The following is a 24437-nucleotide window of genomic DNA, read 5'->3' as shown; positions in this document are numbered from 1 at the left end:
CTGTTGCAGTCATTTAATCTTTTTCACAATTGCAGCGCCTAATTGTAAATTATTTCCACACTGGCAATAATGAATATTCCCCAAATACCAGAATATGAAAAAAATCTGGCATTTTCTTCAATGCTACTTTAATACACTCAGCCTACTCCTTACTTAGAAAAAAAATGTAAAAAAGCAATCAGATAATTTTTGAAACCCAACCCAAAAGGAGCCGAAATTAGATTTTCTAAATTGGTGGCAACACAGAAGGGAAAGCAAGAGATATTTCACCAAAACAAATGTCATATGTAAATGAAAACTAATTTCCCTTCATTGAACAAAGTTACATTACATAAACTCTTACCACCACTGCCACGAACACTATGGCCATTTACTGGACGGGGTCTCTTTGTTTTTACAGGGACAGTGCTCCAGGTACCACCACTATTCTCTTGCAGTGGAGGCTCTAGGTTCCTGACAGGAATGGACTGCCTTGAAAAGAAAAATCATATAGGAGAAGTTAGAGGAGGGTCTATCTAAGTTCATCTACAACATACAGTATATAAATCCAATAATGTTTTAGTAAAGGCTTTAGTAAACTTTTCTAGCCATATAAAAAGGTTCTTCCGAACAACTGTAGGGCACCAAAAAAAATTAAGCACCCTATAATCAGTAAAACCATGTTAAGTTTACACACAGGTACTACTATTGAATACCACTGATCTAAGAAAACACCTCAGTAACTGTACAAGATGCCAATTTTTTTTAGCAGGTGTGTATTGGTGTACTGAAGTACTATGATTCAATTCTGCAGTATACTACAATTAAGTTTTTTTATTTGACGGGCTTTAAAGATAAAAATCATTCCTATAAACAAAAAAGAGTCCATTCATTTTAATTGTGAAAAGGGATTTCAATTACCTCAATGCTCATAGTAAGACTATGTTACAGCACATAAACATTAGTTTGTTGTGTAACATTAGCTCTGGGTAGATTCTTCGTAAGAGGAGAACTGCTTTACACTGTATCAATTAAAGTTCTCATTTCAACATATGCAACTGTGTATTTGACATTCTGGGCATTAAATACATGTTCTTACGAGGTACATCAACAGACTATTAAAAGTGCCGTTTTCTCAATCATTTATTTATAAGTAAAAATATTTAGTTTTCCAAATAGCGCAGTTATAGAAATTTTCTATTAACGTTGCCAAGGGAGGTTTAAACCCCCTTATTTAATAACTTTTTTTTCCTCCTGCTTACCATGTTTCATTGCAACTCATGGTACATTCATACTTCAAACCAACACCAAAAACATTTGCAAGAAACGTAAAATTAAACTTACTATTGATTTAGTGACAGAAATCCTACCTAAAGATAACTTCTGTTTCAGCTTGATTGAGTAATTTAGAGTTTAAACCCAAGAACATAACACCATTTACCTTGTAGCAAGCTCTTTAACAAAGACTACCACCTGACCATCGCCTGCACCGACTTCTTGAATATAAGCATTGTAATACTTTCCACTTTGATCCAGACGAACCTATAAGAAGATTATAGAAATCCATATATTAATAGCATGCAAACTTCCAGATGACACCTATTAAATGTATACCAAAGAAACATTGTACCTAATGAACTTAACCAGAGCATGCAAATTAGGACTTAAAGATGCCAGCTTTAATGGCTAATCCTTTTCCAGTAAAGACCTACTTCAACAACACAAATCAAGGCATAATGCTAATTAACTGTTTGTATGCAATATTCCATGAAACAAAAAAAAATTCCTGCAAGGGATATTTCCAATATACATTTTAAGATTTAAAATACTGTAGATCACATTTCTGACAAATGGCCTTCTTTCTATCCTTAATAGGTTTTGGTGTTTAACAATGAACTAAACAGTCTTTTTAATAAGTAGCTCTATTCTGTTCACCCCCTTTCTTTAAAGCTAAAGGATTTTCTATCTCTCAGACCAAATTCTTTGCAGCACAGTATGGAAAGTTTGCCTGTTATAAGTGACCATGGACCCTCAAACATTTTAATAATAAAAATCAGAGACACTGCATATTGAGGTTTCTCTCTCCTCCATTGTTAACTTAGTTAGGTTCACATTATTCAGTTTTTAACTACTTTGCTTAAACATGTGTCTTCATGTGCACTCATTATGTAATTAGCAAACTGTTAAAGTTTGCAGTTGCATTTCTTTGAACTTATTACAACACTCAGAGTTAGAATACATTTTTATATACAAACATACACAGAAATGGAGAAAAAACTGCAGTAAATGTGGTGTGCCTCAAAACTGAGGGACCATCTACTCCCTCATCTCTGTGCACAAAACAAGCCTCACTTTGCGTTCTATTCAGCCAACAAGGTCAACACCCTTTAGGCTGTCAGACTATCAAACCAGTACATTATCTACACTGGCATTCAAATATTCAGAGCTCCCCTTACATTTTTGACCTGGCCTTTTATGGACTATATAATTATCTTAATTTTTTGAATGACATCTATACAAAACGAATAGTGAACCTAAATATCTAGTTAAAATTAAAAATCAGGTCAAGGGACTCATTTCATGGAATGCAGCAAACGAAAGACAGAAATTGACAGGGGAACATTTTTTTTTTTAGTGAAATGTCTTAGCCACTCACTCAAAATGGCTTCCAATGCCCAGGTTAAACTGAACGATGACCATTCAAAAAAAAAAAAAAAAAGTGTCATACATGATTCAAGAGCCTTTGAGATAAAGTACCATATATACTTGCGGATAAGACGGGGCTTGATTTTACCATGTAATTGCTGGTATTTTATAATGTCAGTCGTATAAGTTGAATGCAGAAAACTCACTATTGGTCCAAGAGATTACGATATGCTAATGCCCCCCTGTGAGAGTGACTACGGAGCATGCTTCCTTTTATTTCGAAGTATTGTGCCCATGTGACCACATGGTAATACCCGAGCTACTCTGAAGTGATGTTTGTACTGATTTGTGTTTTTTGTATCTCACACCCTCATACACATTTATCATGAGAGCATCCCTTATCTACGATGGAACATTTGATCAGAAGAAAATATAAAGCTGGTTTTGAATTAAATGTCGAAGTAGCAAAAGAAATTGGTAACTGCGCTGCTGCAACAAAATTCGATGCGTCTGAGAAACTGATGCGAGATTGGAGGAGGCAAGAAGATGAAAAAAAAAAAACAAAAAAAAAAAAAAAACATTTAATTGTAGTATTTTTGAATGGGCGTATAAGTTGGGGTGTGATTTTATGATCGATTTTTCGGGTTTCAAGACCCGATTTATGCGCGAGTATATGCTGTATGTATGCAACCAAATCACTACTTTATTATGGTCAAGTCTGTCTTTTGGGAAAGAAAAAAAAAAAAAACTTTCTATACACTCTTAATGTTTAATCATATACCAAGTGTACTATTAAAAGACAAAATATTTGCTAATATGCAAGAACTGAAGTGTTCAGAATTTGAGCTTACAAAGATAGGCCATCTGGAAATAGATTTCAAAATGTTGCAACGGCAGTGGATATTAAACTAAATGCATAATTTAATCCAATTTGATAATCTTCATAATTAACTCAGCAGTTTAATAAATCCCAGAATACCTTGCACTTGTCCCCAACAGAATACTGCATTCCAGCTGCAATACAATAATCAAGGTTTTGCTGAGCTGTTAAAATAAAAAATAGTAAAGTTTAACGAAGAAATCTAAATTTCACAAGAGCCATTAGGGAAATAAGCATTTTAGTAGGAAATTCACCTCGCTGGGTTTTCAACCACACGTCAAACTCCACATTTCTGTAAACTTCTGGGTTAAGTGAATCAAGTACACTCCGGGACAAGGACACAGCAGATGGATGCTCTTTGCGAGTTTGAACCTGCAAAAAGAACACCTTACAATAGTCACATATTTTCTAAGCACTGTGGATCCACATTAAGGGGTGACATGGTAACACAGTGGATAGTACTGCCACCTCATGAATCTAAGAGCATTTGAAGTCAAGTGCCACATGCAGTTTTTGGTCTGGATTTTGCACATTCTCCGTCTCTGCAATGATTTATTTCTGAGAGCTCTATGGGTTCTCTTCCTACCTCCCCAAAGACATAGGTTAGGTTGAATGTAGACTCCAAATTAGCCCTATGCAAGTGTGTACATGTATGTGGGCTCCAAGATGGACAGGCACCAGGTCCAAGGTTCTTTCCTGCATTATGCCCAGTGGTACTGGGACAGGCCATTGCCCAACCACGGTAACCAGAAATGGATTAAATCGGTTTTGAGAACGCTATGCAGTCTGAAATTTCAAGGTGCCAACTTCACTAATGCATAGAAAGTACATCAACTCCACATAGTGCACAACGGGGGCCAGAAACAGTCAGTGAGCAATTTAAAGTTACTGATTACTGTAGTATACACCACTGGATGAGAGAAGAATGCCTATATATAAAAAAATGTCAGTCAGGTCAATAAATATTAGGACAGTGACAATTTTCAGAAGTTTGGCTCTGTACACCAGCACAATGGATCTGAAACAAATCAATCAAGATGGAACTGAAGTATAGACTTTCAGCTTTAATTCAAGGGGTTTAACCAAAATATTATGAGCGGTTTAGAAAAGAGACATTTTTATACATGGTCCCCCTAAAATGCATTATTATTATTTTCAGGGGCTCAAAAGTATTTGGACAAAACAAAACAATCATTAATATAAATGGTCATTTTCAGTACTTGGTTGAAAATCCTTTCTAGTCAAGGACTGCCTGAAGTCTGAATCCATGGCCATCTCCATGTGTTGTGTTTCCACCCTATTGATGCTTTGCCAGGCCTTTACTGCTGCGGTCTTCAGGTGCCACTTGTTCATTGGACTTTCTGCCTCAGTTTTGTCTTCACCAAATGAAATGCATGTCCAATTGGGTTGTTGCCAGTTGACCGACTTAGCCTTTGAAGAATATTCCACTTCTCTGTCTTGTCAAGTACTTGGTTTGCTGTTCCAGTATGTTTTTGGCTCATTGTACATCTGTACCATGAAGCGGTGTCCTGTGAGTTCTGCAGCAATTGTCTGACTCTGAGCAGACCGTAGAGCCCTCTACACTTTAGAATTCATCCTGCTACTTCTGCCAGCAGTCACATCATCAATAAACCCCAGTGACCAACTTCCATTGGCAGCCATGCATGAACAAGCCATAACACGGCCACCACCATGTTTCACAGATGATGTATTCATCAGATCATGGGCAGTTTCTTCTCTACCAATCATTCTGGTACATATTAATCTTCCTTTAATTTGCCCAAAGAAAATTGTTCCAGAAGATGATAGGCTTTTAAAAAATGTTTTCTGGCAAAGTAATCTGTCCTTCCTATGTTTGAGGTATACCAGAGGTCTGCACCTTGTGGTAAACTCTGTCTTTACTTTCATAAAGTCTTCTCTTGATTGTAGGCTTGGCAATGACAGGTCTACCTCCCGAATGTGTTCATGGTTTGGCTAAATTTTGTGAAAGGGTTCTTCTTCACCAAAGACAGAATTTTGTGATCATCCAGCACAATTGTCTTCCAGACATTCTGGTGTTGCTGGGTTCACCAGTGTGTTCCTACTTTTTAAGAATGTACCAAATGGTTGATTTGACCACTTCTGGTGTTTCTGCTCTCTCTCTACAGGATTTGTTTAGTTTTCTCTACCTAATGCTGGTCTGTTTTCAACTTGCATGGACAGCTCGTTGGACCTCATATTCAGAGTTCACAGTGACAGCTTCCACATGCAAATTCCACACTTGGAATCAATCCCAGACCTTTTACCTGCTTAATAGTTAATGAAATCATGAGGGAACTGTTCCCACCTGGCTATGGAACACCTTGACAGCCAAATGTCCAAATACTTGCGAGTCCTTGGAGATGGGGGGCTATGCAGGAAAACGGCTCATACGATATTTTTGGTAAACACCTTAAAGCTGAAAGTCTACACTTCAATTACATAATGATTGCTTTATCTCAAATCTACTGTGGTGGCTTACAGGGTCAAAATTATGACAACTGTGTCCAAATACTTATGGACCGGACCAGACTATACAAACACACACAATATGACTGGTTCAGAACACACAACCAGTAACCTTCAGCTACGAGTTAGCAATTCTATACACACCACAAAAAGCTCTTGATCAGGCATTAGTGAATATACACAATTGCCTTAAAACAAAGTAAAGCAAGATCATTAGGAGCTACACTTTTTTTGTTTGTGCACATTCAATAAATTAAGGACACATTCAAATAAGATCCATTTCATTTTCAAATTAAAGTCAGAATTAGGAATTTACTAAATTAGTTTTAAGATGGTTGAAAACCATCAACAATAAAAGAACCTACTATACCAACTAAAACATAAATAGTGGCCTCTACACAGACTTTTCTCAAGTGTAGATTTAAACCATAACAGAATGTCACTCAAGGTTACTAATACTATGAATGATTTACATATGTAGCAGCCTCCAATAAGTTTTCATGAGACAAAAGAAAGCACACTAAACTACAATTACTTCACAAAAGGCTGAAAATTAGGTTTCATTTTTAGGCCACACTTACTTTTGAAACTTGGTTACCAATAGTGGATTTGAATTTATTCATGTCCGTAGAAGTGTCTGTCTGAACACTGAAACAAAAAATAAAACAAACTATTAGAACTTTAGAATAGGTAAACAAGCCACTGAACAATCGGTTTACAGTTATTTAAGTAACCTGAAGAACAGATATTTAGTAAATAAATGCAATATGTTTGAAGCACACTTAAAATCCCAGCATCCATTTATTTTCTTAAGTAATTTCTTCCATTATTGGGGCATAAGTAGTAAAGCCTGGCAAAACAACCATTAAGGAAGACATGATCATGCTAAGTGAAAAGCTAACCGATTATAGAGAACTCTTAGAAAGATATGCATAGTTATAGTGAGCAAAGTCTGCTTTAACAGAAATGTCTGGCTGATGAGCAAAAACTCAAGAACCAACAGCCTGTTCTCCAATAAATTTGCTTATTTACCCACTGTAGACTACTCAACACTACAAGCAAAACAAAATAACTTCAATGCACATAATAAATATATCTGCTGGACAGGCTTACAAAAAAAATCTCAAGTGAAACACTCTTTGAAACTTTTTGAACAGTGGGCCATTCAGCTCAGCATAGTAAACGCTACAGGGTGCAACACTCAACCACACAGCTATATAGGTAACTTATTCCATATGTTGAAAGGTGTTATTTCTACATTACCCCTTCATAACTATGAATACTTCGATTAGGCCAACACTTCATCACTATTCACTAACTCACTGGACAGTGCTGACGTGATGCTTTTCAATTAACACAGGCAAGTAAGGAACTTCATTGTACTCCATACATGTGACAATAATGTCTGTAAATAACAAACACTAAGCTACGCCTACTCGTTTTTATTTGAAGTTTACATAATGTTGTTGCATCAAAAGAAATGCGTGCAGCACAAATAAAGCACCATGAGCTACAGAAATTACCTCTCAACATTCTAAAGAGACAGTGCTGTGAATCATATTAATAAACACCACCAAATACTTCCAAGGTATAGAGAAGATAACATGAAACAGACATAATAGTGTGCTTTTTCCTGTTGAACACACTGATCCACGTGTAGAGAATAACAGTAAATTTCCTGTAACGTTTTTGGAAAGGGGGCACATGTGGAACCACTATTTGGTGAGAATTTAAAACACACGGAGTCAAAAAAATTATTTTATGATCCATACAACAGTAACAACTGTGCACACATGATCATTTATTTCCAAACGTATCATTAATGCTTAATCTTATTTAGAAGTGCTTACAGAAATGCCTGTAAACATGAATACTTAAACTGTACAGCTATGACAATAAAACACGAATACTGAAAAATACATTATAAATAAAATGATAGGACACAGACCATCATTAAACATAAAAAGTCAGTAAAATATTAAGCCATCCGAGACAAACAGCTGCACTTCCACTCCCAAAATTTGCTAAACATTTAAGCAACACCATAAAGCATGTATTATTTCTTCAACATTTTACACAGCTTACATTCTTAACTGACAGCATGAAATACATTTAGGCCTTTAAAAGCACACAAGAATCTAACATCCCACACCAAGAAACAGTTTAGAACATTCCAAATGTGAGCAAGTATTACAAGATAAAAACAATGTAAAACTATGAGCCGTTACTAAATAGTCAAAACATTTCAAAGAAAGTCAATACTTTTAAATGGGCACCTGTTTAAAACAACAAACAAGTTTATATAAGCTTTGCAATTTCTGAATGTCCTTTAATCAAAAGATCTTTAGCAAAGAAATCACAATTAGTTACAAAAAAATTGTATTAAATATATACAACATGGGACTGGATAACATTTAAAGTTTACAACCTTTTGCTTACCTCTAATGGTGGAAACTGGTTACAAAAAAATAAAACTATACAAAAATATTTGAAATTAGAAGGGAAAATTAAAATTAAGTATAGTAAAAGAAAAGGTTTACTAAATTAAAGAGAGGGTCTTGCCCAGGTTTCAGGTGCTTTTTATTAACTCTTAAAAGGTGCTGAAGGCCACACCTTACTTTCATCAGAAACACCTGGAACATGGTTTGTTGCCATGGTAGCTGAAAATCACTAATTTAGCAAGGAGAAAACCCACCCAAAGTTCACCTCAAAAGGATCAAGGGGGTTTCCATTAAAAAAAAATGTAAAGAAAAAGGTGCAAAACCAAGAATACCAAATCAGCTTTCCAGAAAAGTAGGCCTGTCATTTGTAACCAACCACTACGGGATCAAAAGTGGCATGAACTTCTAAATGCAACTTAAATTATCAAATATATGGGTCCTGCTTGTGTTGATCTGTGTAAAGTATATGCTAGAAAAACGTAGGAAAAAAAAATTCCAACCAAAGCTGCTACTATGATCACTTGTGTATGCCCCATATTAACTATTGAAAGTGAGATTTAGTACTTACCAACTGTCATTCTCTGAGCCACTATCAGAATCAACACTGCTGATGCTCTCCTTAGGCGACTCCTGGCCCATTCCATTGCAGTCATAATCTCCACAGACTGCAGAACTGACATCAACCCCAAACACCTTTTCATACAGCAATTCATACAAAAGGGCTGAAAGAAGACGGAAGAAATGTCATTAGTGACAGCAGAATTATCTCATTAAATTTCTAGTGCCATTGTTCCTAAATACATGCTTTTTGGGAAAAGACACGCATTTAGCTTTGCTGCTATATAATGCCAACTTTGCTTCCTCTATAATGCTGTCACAATTCCAATTTTAGGAGATTATTTTTTTGGGCACAAACACAATTGTATCAAACCATGCTGCCTGTTTCAACTTGTATCGGCCATTTTGAAATGTCACATGACCTTTTAGGAAACACATGACTCAACACCATGTGACTAGTGAGGCTTCTCCCCCACAAGCACCCTAAAAAGAAATTAACCTCCTTGCTGTTAAGCCCAAGCACCCTTCTCTAGATAAGCTGTTATGTTTTGATGTACATCATTAATCCTGAAAAGCACTCAGGAAGTATTCAGCTGACATCCAGTGGATATAACAACATCATGCTGCAAAATCCAAAGCACTGATGGTAAATCATCAATATTCATGAGTGGGGCAGAGCCTTCAACCAAAACACACAAAGCATGTAAACGAAAAGCTGTGAATCCAGTTTTATAACACACTGAAACTGAACCATTAGTTGAATGAAGTGATAGTGATGACAATGTGAATAGGTCATCTGACGTTGACAGAGATAATGAAACTGATACATATGGCACTGTATGACACAACTGCCATGATATGCCTGCTGACTTCAGTCTTCGTGAAAAAAAATTCAACATTTTTGGCTTGATTTTGCAGGGGTAAGCAAGCATAGCTCTACATTCGGAGACTACATAATTCTGTTACAAAATACAAATTAGTTACTGCATGACTGTTCCTAGAAGGCAATGTGGCTCAGGTGTTAGGTGTGCCTGTTGAGTTGCCATCCTTGGATTTCTAGGTGATCCTAACACATTCACTTACCCTGTCCATGATCCAACACATAAAAATGTGTGAACAACTGTATAGCCATTCTGAACTTGACTGTTGTCTGGTGTGATGTTCAGTGATGAAAGTCATTATATAAACGTTTTTGAGCAGGTCAAAGCAACAAGCATTCAGGAACACAGAATGTTACATGAAACTAAGGTTCACAGAAAACTGGTCAGTATAAGGAGGACAGACTCCAATGATAGTGCCTTCTCATTTCTATTAAATAAGCGGCTAACCCTAAACCAAATTTAAGACTTCAATCCCATATACCATAAGGAAGTTGTCAAGTTCAGTCAGGGGGGGGATCCCCCTGTGACTGCAGGTTTTTGTTCCAGCCAGTCTTTAATTGATCTCATTGCTTAATTAGCCAAACCTTTTATTTTGCATTTTGAAAAGTGCATTGGTGACAGATGTACACTTATAGGACATTAAGAAACATTTGTATTTTTCCTGCATCTTTATAAGTTTTGTTATTTTTAGCTCACCTTTTCTATGGAATTTGCTTTCTTACTTGTTTCAAAATACAGACAATGCTTAGCAGAGCATACATCAGTGTAAGTGACTCTGAAATGAGCGGCTACTTGAATGTGACCCACTTGTGTCCACAGTAAGTAATCAAAACATTAAATTAAAAAAAATACTGAAAGGAAAAAGAGTGAATGCATAACCCTCAGTATAATTATAGCTGAACCAGTTTGCAATTTCTGGATGGTTACAAAAAAAACAAAGAAACGGGGAAATACTGCCTTGCACAATTAGGAGTCCAATTAAGAGACAAATGAGTTGGGACAAAAACCTGCAGGTACAAGGGGGCTACTGGGACTGAACTTTGAGAACCACTGCCATAAGGAGTAACCTAGTGACTGATCTCGAGTGTTAGACTAGTGTTTCTCAACCAATGGGTCACAACCCACTTTTGGGTCTTGGGCTGTCGGCAGTGTGTCAGGAGTTGCTACTGATTATGCTGGTAGCAGGTCGTGGAGGGACACCACTCAGACGATCATGCTCAAATTAACCAAGGCCCCTGGGTGGTTCACAACACCAAAAAGGTTTAGACCAGTGCTTGAGTGGTTCTCAAATTCAGTCCTGGAGCCACTGCCCTCTCTCCATAGCTGCAGGTTTTCATTCCAACCAACCTTCACTTGTAATCAGTCCATTAAGCAAGGAGTCACTTTCCAGTCTGCATATTTTATGCAGCAACTCAGAAATTACAAACTGGTAATTTATTTTACTGAATGAAGCAGAATTTTAAAAGCAAACAAACTTTTTGTATTTTTGGTGTTTTGTTTTTTTACATTTTCTGGTTACATTATTTACTAATAGGCACAGAAATGAATAACAATATAATAAATGCCCTTTAGCAGTAACCGTCGCTTGCCATGGTGACTGCTGTGCTTGTCGTTAATTGCCGCTGTTCAGATATAATTAGCAGCGCCAACCCCACAGAAAAAGTGAATTAAAAAAAATGGCAGTGTTAAAAACATTAAAGGATGTAAAAACAACAGAAACATTTCATTTCACATAAATACAAATCAAGCACTAATGGACTTTCCTGAATGCAAAATAAATAAAAAGATAGCGAATAAAAAATACATTAAAAGGTAAAAATGACTTTCAATATGAAACTGGATGGGAAAAAAACTGTAGCCAGTGGGGACTACCCAGGACTGAACTTGAGAGCCTCTGATTTAGTTCACATTAGCGCTTACTGGATGCTGAAGGGGCCAAAAGGGAAACTTATGAAATACTTGCTCTTTGACATTCTTTCAATATGATTTTTGGCCAGGAATACAAGTGTGGGACTGATTAGGTTTTATATTTAAGTTGTATATGTAATATTTTCTTACTTTCACACAAAAAAACTTAATCTCTCTTCAATATATGAGAAACTAATATTTATAATAAGAGGATATTAACCTAGACCTGGGAGGAAGGGGTTGTAGGGCTCATCCTTTTTCTAGAAATGCTTTATTTCAAAATAGTCTTTGCATTTTAAGAAATACATGAGGATACACTAATAAAAGCATAAATGTACCATAGGATGGACAAGATTAGAAATGAGCACATTAGATCAGCTCAGGTTGGACAGTTTGGAGAGAAACCCAGAGAGGTGAGATTGCGTTGGTTTAGGCATGTGCAAAGGAAAGATGCTGGGTATACTGGGAGAAGGATAGAGCTGCCAGTAAAGAGGAAGGCCAAACAGAAGGTTTATGGAAGGGTTGAGAGAGGACATGCAGGTGATGGATGTGAGAGCAAGATGCAGAGGACAGGAAATTATGGAAAACAGGTGACCTGCTGCGGCGACCCCTAACAGGACCAGCCGAAAGACAAAGAAGAAAGAGACGATAAGAAGATAGATGGCCAAAGCAATCTTTCAGAAGAATTAAATGTCTTCTCCAGGACAAGAACTATATTAACCCCATACAAATCTCAAACAGCTAAAACTATTTTTTTATCCTAAATGTTGCTTAGCACCAAAGTCTCATACATTGCAAAGGTGTGAACATCACATTGACCAACAATGGCAAACTGGCCCAGCATAAACGAAATTGTGCTCTGCGATTGAATGGTGCCCAGTTCAAACACTTGTTCCAATACTGCTAGCATAGGCCTTGGATCAGATAAGTCACAAAATGAACGGATGGATGTTCAGAACATCTTTTTTATGGATCACAATACAAGACAAAGTATTAATAAAACAGTTATTCACTTATTTAGAAACATGTGAGCACAGTTGGTACTTGTACTCTGGACCAGAATTGAGCAGAAGACATGCCAATAGTAATATTTTTATTTGTTGGAGAATGAATGAAGGTGCCCTCTGATGAACTGCAGTCCGGCTCCTCCTTGACAGGGATACTTTATTCCTTGCTGCTTTTGCTCCTTGTTACAAAGACTAACAGAAAGTATGCATATAAAAATAAATGAATGATTAATGTCTACTGCTATGAATAATTTGAAGGATTCAATGCCCATTTACACAGCCAGTATTCACCACTCTTTACATCATAAAAGCACATGAACATACTAAAAGGCAAAAATCAAAGCTAAAATAAAAAGTACATAAAATAGAATAAGATATAAAAATATATAATAAATGACATTCAAATACCTAAACAGAGTTAAAAAACTTTCACAAGTAAAAATAAAAAGCTTTAAGTCTTGATTTGAAGACAGCTAAACACTCCAGGTGCTTAAAGCTGATGGGAAGTAAATTCCAAAGTTTAGGTGCATAACAGATGAAGGCTTGAAACCCCTAACCCCCCCAAAAAAAAGGTTTATACCTGATTTTTTATATGAATATCTTGGGAAACAACAGCATACAATACTAACGTCCTGATTCACTGTAATCACTGAATTAGCTGTCTTTCACATTAACATGCTTTAATTTCAGGTGAAGCTTCTTTCCAAAGTTGGGTCTATTCCAAAACAAGCATCAACCTAGCAGCTGTCTCACTTGTTATACATTTATAGACCATCCTTAATTTTGCTCATTTAAATTAATCATGTGAGGAATATGACATTTTCTTAAACCAAATTAAATTCTCTGAAATGAAAAGAAAGAACTGTTTCTCAACTGGAGAAAAGATACAAAACTACATTCATTAGTACTAGCAAATTCTGCAAATAATGGATTGTATGTTTACATTCACATTTCTCATTTATGATTTCTATTTCAAATAATGGTTTCCATTTTAAATAATGTAGTTCACCACTAATTGGATGGATTTTGTTAAGTGGTGACCACCATACCAGCATATAGTGTAGACCAGGGGTCCCAAACTCCGGTCCTGGAGGGCCCCAGTGGTTGCAGGTTTTCATTCTAACCCTTTTCTTAATTAATGCATTGTTTGTGCTGCTAATTAACTTCTTTTGAATTAATTTTAATTGACTTGTTTTTTAGCGATTTGTTCCCAAGAATTGCTTCATTTCTTTCCTTAAATGGCTCCCAAATAGAAATCAAATGTGAAGTGAGTGAGCCAACAGGAGACCAGCTAAGTCACGGCTTCAAACTCCAACCAAATTCACTCCAACCAGTTGCTTAATTAGGCGCCAAGTCTTGTTGTTAATTAAACCCGTTCTTTAATACCGTGACTTGTTGCTGCTCTCATTGTTCAATAGCATACATGAGCACTGTTAAAATGTTTTGTGGACCTGAGCAGATCAACATTCCTGAGACCTTCACTTTTCTTTCTTTTCAGATATTGTATGATAGACATAGTTTGCTGGTCATGTTTTGGTTCATTTTGTAGCTCATTGTTTGGCTGCTAATTAAGGCAAAAGAAACAATTAAGGTGTCTGAGTCTTCAAGGGCAAGTCAAATAAAAATAATTCAAAAGAAGTTAATTAGGAGCAGAAAAAGGTCACTAATTAAGAAAAGGGTTAGACTGAAAACCTGCAGCCACTACGGCCCTCTAGGACTGGATCTGGGGACCCCTGGTGTAGACAGATTTTCAAAAAAAAAGACAACCATATTTTAACTGCAAGTTTTAACTTACTTATGGGAGCCTAACCAGAGTACATCCTGAATATTTGCTCATAGAATATTAAGATATCAGATTCAAAGTGAGAGCTCTTTAGCAGCTCAGATGCAGGGAAATATTTACTTTCTAAAGCTGTCAGAATTTTAGGAACAGCTTATATTCATCAGTAAATGTTTCCAATGCACTGTGATAAGGAATGCATTATGATTTCCAAAGCACAACATTTGCAAACAATTCTACACCATGCCAAATGAATAAGCATGGATAGAAAATCCAGCTTCTGGATGGCCACCGTAGCTTCTGACTCATTCCAAATATTCTCTTAACAACAGACCAATTCTTGGCATTAATGAAATATGTTATATGTGGTTTACTAGTGCTCTCATCTCAAACTGTTGGGCAACTCCAACATTCCAGGTTCTACTTTACTGACAGCATCAAAATGTTTTGCGTAGCTAAAGCAAATTAGTAATTTCTATGGCTTATTCATTTCCAAAAATTGTTATTGTAACAGGCACACATACGGAGAAAAATAAGTCGGCCAGCTATTTGTGGATTTATTTATATCTCTATTTTTTGGCAAGCTGGTGAAGGAAAAAAACAGAAATTAAAGAATACAAGTGTATAGCAATGAATAAAAAAAAAATCAATTAAACCTTCTTAAAGAAATGACTTTTTATTGGATTATTCTAATTATAAAGTGGTTCAGAATGAAGCCTTGGGCCAATTGCCTGTGCTATAGCAGATAATGGTGGACTTTGTTCTGGAATACTATAGTGACTGCAGGTTTTGGAGTGGTCATCTGAATTTAATTTAATTGAGTTTTCTGTCCACAGCATAGTTTTTTCCTCCCAATCACAAATGTACTAATTCACTGACTGACATCAACATGTGCCCAGATGATGTACAAAGAATTTTTTGTTTTCTTATTAGCCAGAATAATTTCACACTAAAAAATTGCACTAGTATACAGATTGGATGATCCAAATGCCTATCAAGGCAACCCTCTCCCTAAATAATATTCAAACAATATTTTATGGCCTAGACACAAGAGGAACAGGGAATAACAAACAAATCATCCAATTAGTACATATGAGGTATCCAATTACCCTGACCATCATTGGGGAAGTAGCATATTGCTGTAGGTATTATTTAAACAAGATTCAGAGAATAAAAAAAAAAAAAATAGTCCATCAATTAATAATGACAATGAAGACACCAAAAAAAAGAAAGACTAACCTGTGTGGCAAAACTGACCATAGGGCGATTAACAAATACCTGCTAATATGTACCATGTAGACAGTTTCTTTGCACTGTAAAACTGAAAAAATGTGTATTTAACTTATCCTTAATATTCTACTTTGTGCTTTACTCATTTATCTATTATTATTATGGACATTCTTTGTGCTGAAGCCATTGTGTATCAGAAAACTAGAAAGTGTCATCATGAGAACCACTTTACATCTTGGGCTACCGTATAATTGCGACATAATTAATTCTTAAATGTGAACTCTAGATCCTTGCTGAGAGCATGTGTAGGGAGCTTTATAAATGCTTCTTAGATCATATTCTGAAGTGGGACAAATTCTTAATCCTAGTCAGACTAGTAGTCTTTTTCCTAAGAGTAGTTCTGAGACACTTGATAAATAAGGGCCCTGGTTTTAATTTCCTGCTGATGTATCGTTTGCATGGTACTTTTACTCCTGCATAACCTTTACCCCACAATCCAAATGACCACCTTGAGTCTATCTAGAGTGAGACTATAAAATTAAACTACCAAAGTTTTGATTTTCTGCACTGGAAAAAATAAAAGATAAATCAGAGGAAGTGAATAAAATCCAAGATGATGCATGCTTCATTATCTCATCTAATCCTGTGAAAAGGGTAATGTGGATGTTAAACAATGACAAGCTGTAGGTGAATAGCTGGAATGTCTCCACAACTCTTGACCACTTTACTTTTATAAAAAGAAAAATCCATAAACTACGTGGACAGAATTAGAACTTTAGAGAAAACAGATATTTTTTCACTGCATTAAAATCACATGAAACAGAGTGTGATACCAGAATCCAATCAAGTTCAAACTTGTCACATGTGTAAAACGTTTAACATAAGGCAAACGAAAAAAGCAGAGGAAGGTTAGGGAAAAAAAGTAGTATCTTTAGAAAGTGAGACACACTTACCTTCAGGATTTAGGCCAGCAGTAAGCATACCCCAATTTCATTCCAACCCAGACAAAACACGGCCCCTACTACAACCTCATTTTTCAACACGGTTTAGGCAGCACAAATATAATGGAGAGTCATCAGTGGGTTAAACTAAGAAAACGATTAACACATGTGAATAGCTAATGTCAGTAAGGAGTAGAAGCTGTTAAAAGGCCTTTAAAAAAAGCCAACCAAGATTACCTCATCTACCCATTCCCTGGCACTCCAGTAAGAAGAGAGGGAAACCAAGTAACCAGGTTGGTGCAGGCTCCTCTTCTGCTGTACAAACCATTAAAAAGCTGCCTAATAGACAGGTGACCCCAGTAGGGGAGATGCACCTTTTAGCTAGAAGGGAACCTTCTTCTTAAAAGGGTAGAAAATGACTGATAAATGAGAAGTGACCACAGGTTCACCAAGCTTATTCAGATAGCCAAGTTGACATAATGTCTCATCCAGATACTTTTTAAAAGATTTTTAAGGTGTTCACTTCAACTAAATGATGTAGCAATTCCAGACTTGCATTGTTCACTTCAGCCTAAATATATTCCCTCTTAGTTTCCACCAGTGTCTATATCCACGATTCACTGTTTAATTGAAAGAACTCTTCAGTGTCAATTTTAACAGGGTCTCTTCTCACAATTTATTACACATAACTATGAACCTGGAAATGTGACCGGAAAGCACCTATTTGTACACTGAATCTCCTACAACAAACTCTCATCACATTGGTTACCACGTAGACCCCTTAAAAAATGATTTGAAAAAAGGGGTATACTAAAGAATTAATATGCTGTTTTTGTTTAAACAAAATATACTTCAGCAGAATAGGACATTGTTTAAAAAACAGTTCTTATTTCTAGCTCCACAACCAATAGTTTTTAACCGGGAAGACTCAAAGCAATACAAGTTGCTCATTCCTCCTGATCCAAACCGTAATGCCTATGACTGACAAAAACACAATATGAGATATTTCTAACCCTGCGACCATGTGGTGAGGCTTAAAAGAATACTCCACCAAATATTTTTTTTTAAATGTTACTTACCCCATGTGGCTTTTGTTGATGGCCAAGAAAAATGATTAATCTTGTGTTCTTGGAAAAAGTACATGACTAACATTGTGAATGAATGGGACTCAATAGTGACCAACTCTGAACAACAAATGATGTGAAAAACATCCACGGTGGTGGGGGGAAACAAAATTTTAAACAATTAATGTCACATGGGGTAAGCAACATATAAAAATACATTTTTGGATGGCATATTCCTTTAAGTTTTTCTCAGCATTCAGTACTTTCTACTGTAAGTCATATACCAGATGACACCCATCAACATCCCTTTGCTCTTTAGAAAGTGAAAAGGTATTTGACCATATGGACTTTTCTCTGGTAGGTCTTAGGCCTCTAGGAGCTTGATACAGAGTTTATCAATATGATTAAATCCCTCTGTGAATTTCCACTGACAACATTTTTTAAGTAATTCAAATATGTCAGTCCTTTTAAATTCACACAGGAGCTAGACAAGGGTGTCTACTATCTGCTCACTTTTTCAAATCTTTCTCTTGAGCCTTTACCTTTGCAATGTAGACTTAACAACCTCTATAAACACTCATGGAGTCCTGCATAAAAATCCTTCATATTGTGCTTTTCCTTGGTAACACACCTTCAGATTCAGCTTATGCAGTTTGTTCGGGACTGTGAAGTGGTTTCAGGTTACAAAATGGGCCGAAATCTTTTAAAATCAACTTTTTCCTTTGTCAGTAATACTCTCTCCCTTCTTCCATCAACAAAACAAATGTATCCAAATACAGTGGAACCTTGGTTCACGAACGTCTCGGTACACGTACAAACCGGTTAACGACCAAAAAGTTCGCCAAACTTTAAACTTGGTTCACGACCACACACTCGGTATACGAACAAGCCAGTTTCCCTTTCGGTTTGTACATGTTCAGTCTCTCCCTGTGCATTTCCTGTGCAGCGAGCAAGAGAGAGAGCGAGAGAGTGCGACATGCACAAACACAGGCAGCGTGAGAGAGAGAGAGAGGGCTCGACGCATAAGGTAGGAAAGGCAGTTAAAGAATGCACTGGGCTTGATTTTGTTTTCACTTCTGTTTACAGCGATTGGTTCGTAGCGTGCATTGTTGCAATGTTACTTTTCTTGGTGGCTTATTAAATTACGGATTTTTTCAAATGTTCATTTTTTTCCCTGTGCTTAAAACTCATTAAAAAAAAAAAAAAAAAAAAAGTGTTTTTAGCCAGCAGTTGGTAGCGCTATAGCACGAACTACTGCAGTGTTAGTTTTCTCTGTTGTTCAAGGTTTTCTCAGTGTTATTCAATGTTTTTACATTTAGTTTACTATTACACTGTGCATTCTATGGTTTAATTAACTATATTTGTGCTTAAAAACTTAAAAAAATTTATATTTACATAGTTTGTATGGTCTGGAACGGATGAATTGTATTTACATACAATCCTATGGGGGAAATTGCTTCGGTTCACGACCAAATCGGTTTACGGCCAGAGTTATGTAAAGAATTATGGTCGTGAACCGAGGTTCCACTGTATCTCGATCCCAGACATTTTCAATTTTTTGCAGAATATAGTCTTCTCCAATTATCGCTATATCTTATAAAAGATTATTGGCTTTTTCACCACCCTGTTAACATATCCCTCTATCTGTCTGCTCTTGTTTGGTCATTATTAAAATAAATATTGTTCCCCATTTCAGTTTTCTGATGTAAACTTTCCCCGATGCTCTCCTCTCTGACATTTTCTTTGGAATGAAGAGACCCAACATTAAATATTTTTACCCTGTTCCGTGACCGGCTCAAAAAGGGGAAGAGTCTCTTTCAAACTTGGAATTATATCATTGCGCCTATGCGGAATTGGCTTCCCTCTCCTTCCAATATTCCATCCTGGCTCCAAAACACCAACTCTGGACCCTCACTCACCAATCTTCTCCATATTCATCCTTTCACTCATTAACTCCCTTTTTAACTCCAGTTCTTTGCCTTAAAGGTACGAAATTGAGTCGAACAGCACTTACCTTCCACCACAAGTTGGCACCTGCATATCTATATTTTTCACAATAACCCCCTGTGTATCAATGAAAAACCTATCTCCATCTTGCTTGTTAGTTCAAGTCTTTAACATAATTTTTTAATAATTAGGGACCAAGGCACCAAGATCCAGTTTCTTCAGATCTTCCTCTTCTTTAAATTTTTTTTAATCTTCAAATTTGCTCAGTTCTCTGGGCATGTGGTGTGTCATTATCTTCACCACTTCCCCTGGCAGTTACCACTGTTTGTACAACAAACAACATTTACTTACTGTATATAGCACATTTTCATACAACAGTGTATATCAAAGTGCTTTGCAGGATGATAAAGAAAGTTACAAGACAAAAAAATCAATTAAAATTAGGCAATAATATTAAAGAATAAGTAACAACAAAACAAGGTAAGGTCAGATGCTTCGGGAGGACACAAAAAACAAACTCCAGTTAGACAGGAGAAAAAAAATCCGCAGGGGTCCCAAGGACAGAAGACTACCCAGCATTGACTGGGCAAGATTTTACCTTTGCATTCAATGTGGCAATATGACGACCCATCCTGCATCGCTTTATTCTTAAAAATGGTATTTCAGGATATCAGTTTGCATTCCAAGAATCTTAATCAACAGCATACTAGTAATCATCATAGTTGATCTAAGCCCTCTTAACGGTTTTGCAGTGTATTTACTGCTCCCTATGTGTTCCTGAACTTTATGCCATAATTTGGAACTACACCCAATACTAACTATTGGTCTTTTGTTTCAAAACTCTCACATCAATTCCACTTTCACCCCACATTTTCCTTCTCCTCGACATTTCCTTGCTTTCTCTTCCTTAATCCAGTCCAGAAGAGGATATTTTTTCTGGACACCAATACTACTAAAGACACTAAGTCCCTACTTTCCTCTCTCTTGACTCTTGAAAATCTTTCTATAATGATTTCTCTGGAGCTCTAGCTTTAACATTAGGAAAAACTGCCTGTCACCAAGCATGCGAGTTGCTAGACGTTCACCAATTGGTGAGGGGCACAGCTGGATCTTAATTTACTGTTCGGATGGGGACCTCTTTCCCTTACAGATGTATGCACTCCCTTTATCTTTTAAACAGTGTTCTTCACAGGGCAGGGATGGACGAGGTTAATCTCTCATCTATATATTGTTTTAAAAAAATGTTTGGTCATTTATATATGATTACAGCCAATAAATGTTTTAATCACAAAAAATGACAAGTCTTCTAGAATGCAGTTAGGCTTCTCTTCTGCAGCTAAAACAACACCTTTTCTACCGCATGTTTTTCTTCAAAGTCATGAGTAAATGTTTCCAAGCCAATGCTCCTGAAATTTTACTTCATGTTCCATATTTGGTAGTAGGCTTACTAAAGTTATTTGCCTTCATGACATCAATTCATCAATGTGTCCAAAGTTACATAAACAACTTAGTCTTGAATTTCTACTCTCCGAGAAGAAAAATGGTTTCTTCTGAGCTCTCTATATCCAATTAAAAACCATTACATTGTCTACACATACATAAAGATATGGAGCCCTGCGAAGATCATGTCTACTTATCCCAAAGGGAACAGCCCACCACAGCGTTGATGAGATTATTAATTTACAAATTTGTAAGCCTCAAATCAGGCTTAACAAGTGGTTTAACCTTTTCCAGTTTGCTTAGTATATTAAAGTTCCTAAAAAGAAACCATTCTAAAAGATGAAAAATATGATCTCCGGGGACCTCAGGTCACATTTACAGAAGATGTGCGCTGCAGTTTTGAAAACTGAAGGGATACCAATCTAACCCACACAAACAGCACTGCATACATATTAATAAAAGACACACCAAGGGGAGTGATGAGGACACCAAGGTAGTTGTCGAGTGGTGAAAAACTACAGTAATCATTATGTTTAATTCCCATAAAAACACACCAACATAAAAATATTAATCATATACCAGATATGTTAAAACCCGCTTATTTACCCATTTCAGGGTTGCAGGGTGCTAGAACCTGTGCAGACTCCAGCCTCATGCACCATTATCAAGGCGTCAGTCCATTACAGACTCTCAAACTTCACTCACAAAGGGGCAATTTGGAATCACTTAATGAACTTAAACCAGGAATAGGGGTGCGAGATAAAATCTGAAGTACACAGAGATACGAACACAGGCACAAGATGAGCATGCAAAGTCCCCACAGACGACAGACAGGTGCTGATTAAAATGCTAAGAAAACAACTGTATTACAGCTCTGCAATGGTAAAGCACTGTAGTGTTTTATTCAATGGATAAGGAATGTACCGTTATATTTAAATGAGACAACATTCAGTTATATAAAACAAAGTCACAAACAATGCACTTACACTGGCACAAAGCAGCGGCTTCATTGTACTTTTCTGGATAAACGCTGTCATAGTGATTTCCATTAAGGAAGCACAGTTGAACCTGGCATGGAAGGAAAGTCAGATTTATAGATAAGACCGCTTTGCACATATTGGGATGACTTTATAGCAGATCAGCAGGACATCAAATTCAACAACAGAATGACTGAATATATAGTATAGTAAACTTGTAAATGACAAATGATTAAAGGATAGATGCTAATTATGTACTTATCATATCTTATCACACCTCTGCCGTATCCAGGTAAGAGCAGCATCATTAGCATCCTGAAGATCTTCACTGGTACATGTAGGGCCTAGGGAACATTCATGGAGAATGTGGCCCATTGTTTGGGTGGGCTCACCACAGGGAGATTCAGCGCTTGTCAACTACACTCATTATGTAATTATGTAAAGCTACAACTAAATTACAGCAAAATGAAAATATTGCTGAGTCTATCAAAATGAGCTGTATTCCTGCATTTATCTGGCCTGTTGATTTGATATTTATCCCAATTACAACAGACTGAATCAGATTAAATAACTAAAAAAAATATAGTACAAGCAACACTTTCATGTTGTTGGAAAAAGGTATGTGAACTTTTAGTCATCCAAACAAAAGGTTATTGTTGCTCAACGCCACATACGAGCATTGAGATATTATTTTGGTCTTCTCTGCATAACCAGCTATCATTTTTGGCTAACATCAACTACTAACCTCCAAAGCTATCAACAAATTTCACACAGACTGAGGTCATGACCATCACTTGAGCATTACAAAAAGTGTAATTTATTAGTTTAGGTTTTCCATTTATGGTTTCTCTGTTTAAGAATCCTCCCGCATGGCATGCATTTTGTCAAACATGTTTAATTAAATACTGTATTAAGTTTCAAATAGAACATATTAAATTTTATTAAACATTTAATTCAACTAAATGTTTTAAATATCACCTATGGCATATATCCTCCAGGGTACATATTTTTTTACGTATCACTGAACAAATACTAGAGGTGGGCACTTACCGACTGGTTTTATATTATCCAATTAAACAATTAATTACAACTTTTACATGGTAAGAAAATGCCTGGTAATATTTTCTGGATAATGAGAGAACAGTGGTGAATATTTCTTTTTTTTTTTAAAAAAAAGATGCTATGCAAGTGACCATTTTTAAGTTTGATTTATTTGACACTTTCCACATTCTTTTCACTCTGTCATGGCATACGATAGATAGATGTGAAAGGCACTATATGACAGACAGAACTTTATTTGTCCTCAGGGGGTATTTGGTTTTTTACATAAATAAATAAATAGGAACATAAATAAATGGACTTAACACACACTAGAATGAGTATAAAGGAAGGAAAATAACAGGAAAGAAAAGCTCTGACTTTGCTGTCATAGTCCCAGTGAGGCATTATGCAGGCATAATGTTTGTTGGTATAAAGGAGCCCCAGTAGCAATTCTTGACATATTTACTGAATAATTTGTTAGCTGAAAGCCCTCAATGTTGGAATCTCAGAGAGAAGATGTGCAGAATTGTTCATAATGGCACTCAGTTTTGTTTTAATTCTCATCACTGCTACAATCACCAGGGTGTCCAGAGTGTGTTGTATAACTGAGCTTGCCCTTTAAATTAGCTTGTTGACTCAATAGGTATCTCTTGAAGTGATGTTACTAGCCCAGCACACCACAGTATAGAAAAATCGTACTGGCCATGACAGTTATAGAAGTATGTCACTTCCCACATATAAGGAATGCAGTCTCCAAAGGAAAAAGAGCCTGTTCTGCTTTTTCCTTCTTTCTTAAAAGTGTTATTAATAGAAATTATCTACAGAAATTGACCACAGCAGGCATAGCGGTGTCACTGGCAGCCGAGCGGATAGTAGCCAGTTTTCATGATGGCAGCAGGAGGGCATGGCCAATTGTCCGATGATAATACTGCACTGAGCTGTACTCATCAGTGACTAGTGCGGTAATGAATCAAAAGCTTAGTCTTTGCTTATATATAACAGTCAAAGTGAGACACATATGCAATACATACAATGAAAACTCAAACATAAGTAGAGGAAATATAAAACAAAAATGGTTGTAAACTAAACATGATATTGAGCTGTTTCTTTGATGTATAGCTATTCACAAAATTGTTATTTTAAAAGGAAAGGTTTTGGACTTTGTACAGAAAACATGTATACACATGTCTCTAAGGTGCTGATCTTCATTTAAGGCATTTTAAGAATATA

General features: G+C 36.4%; 1 protein-coding gene across 1 annotated transcript in view; it reads right to left on the bottom strand.

Moving 5' to 3' along the window:
• Positions 1-24437, bottom strand: part of otud4 (OTU deubiquitinase 4) — an 88767-nt gene that overhangs the window by 28631 nt on the left and 35699 nt on the right. Inside the window, exons 6-12 of the mRNA XM_051928111.1 lie at positions 22176-22257; positions 9002-9155; positions 6574-6640; positions 3760-3877; positions 3605-3669; positions 1421-1521; positions 344-471 (exon numbers count right to left, since the gene is read on the bottom strand). Coding sequence (XP_051784071.1) covers positions 344-471; positions 1421-1521; positions 3605-3669; positions 3760-3877; positions 6574-6640; positions 9002-9155; positions 22176-22257 — 715 coding nt within the window. The remainder of the gene's footprint in view (positions 1-343; positions 472-1420; positions 1522-3604; positions 3670-3759; positions 3878-6573; positions 6641-9001; positions 9156-22175; positions 22258-24437) is intronic.

The sequence above is a fragment of the Erpetoichthys calabaricus genome, chromosome 5 (assembly GCF_900747795.2).
Source record: "Erpetoichthys calabaricus chromosome 5, fErpCal1.3, whole genome shotgun sequence".
NCBI classification, from domain to species: domain Eukaryota; kingdom Metazoa; phylum Chordata; class Cladistia; order Polypteriformes; family Polypteridae; genus Erpetoichthys; species Erpetoichthys calabaricus.
This window is presented reverse-complemented; position numbering and strand designations above follow the sequence as displayed.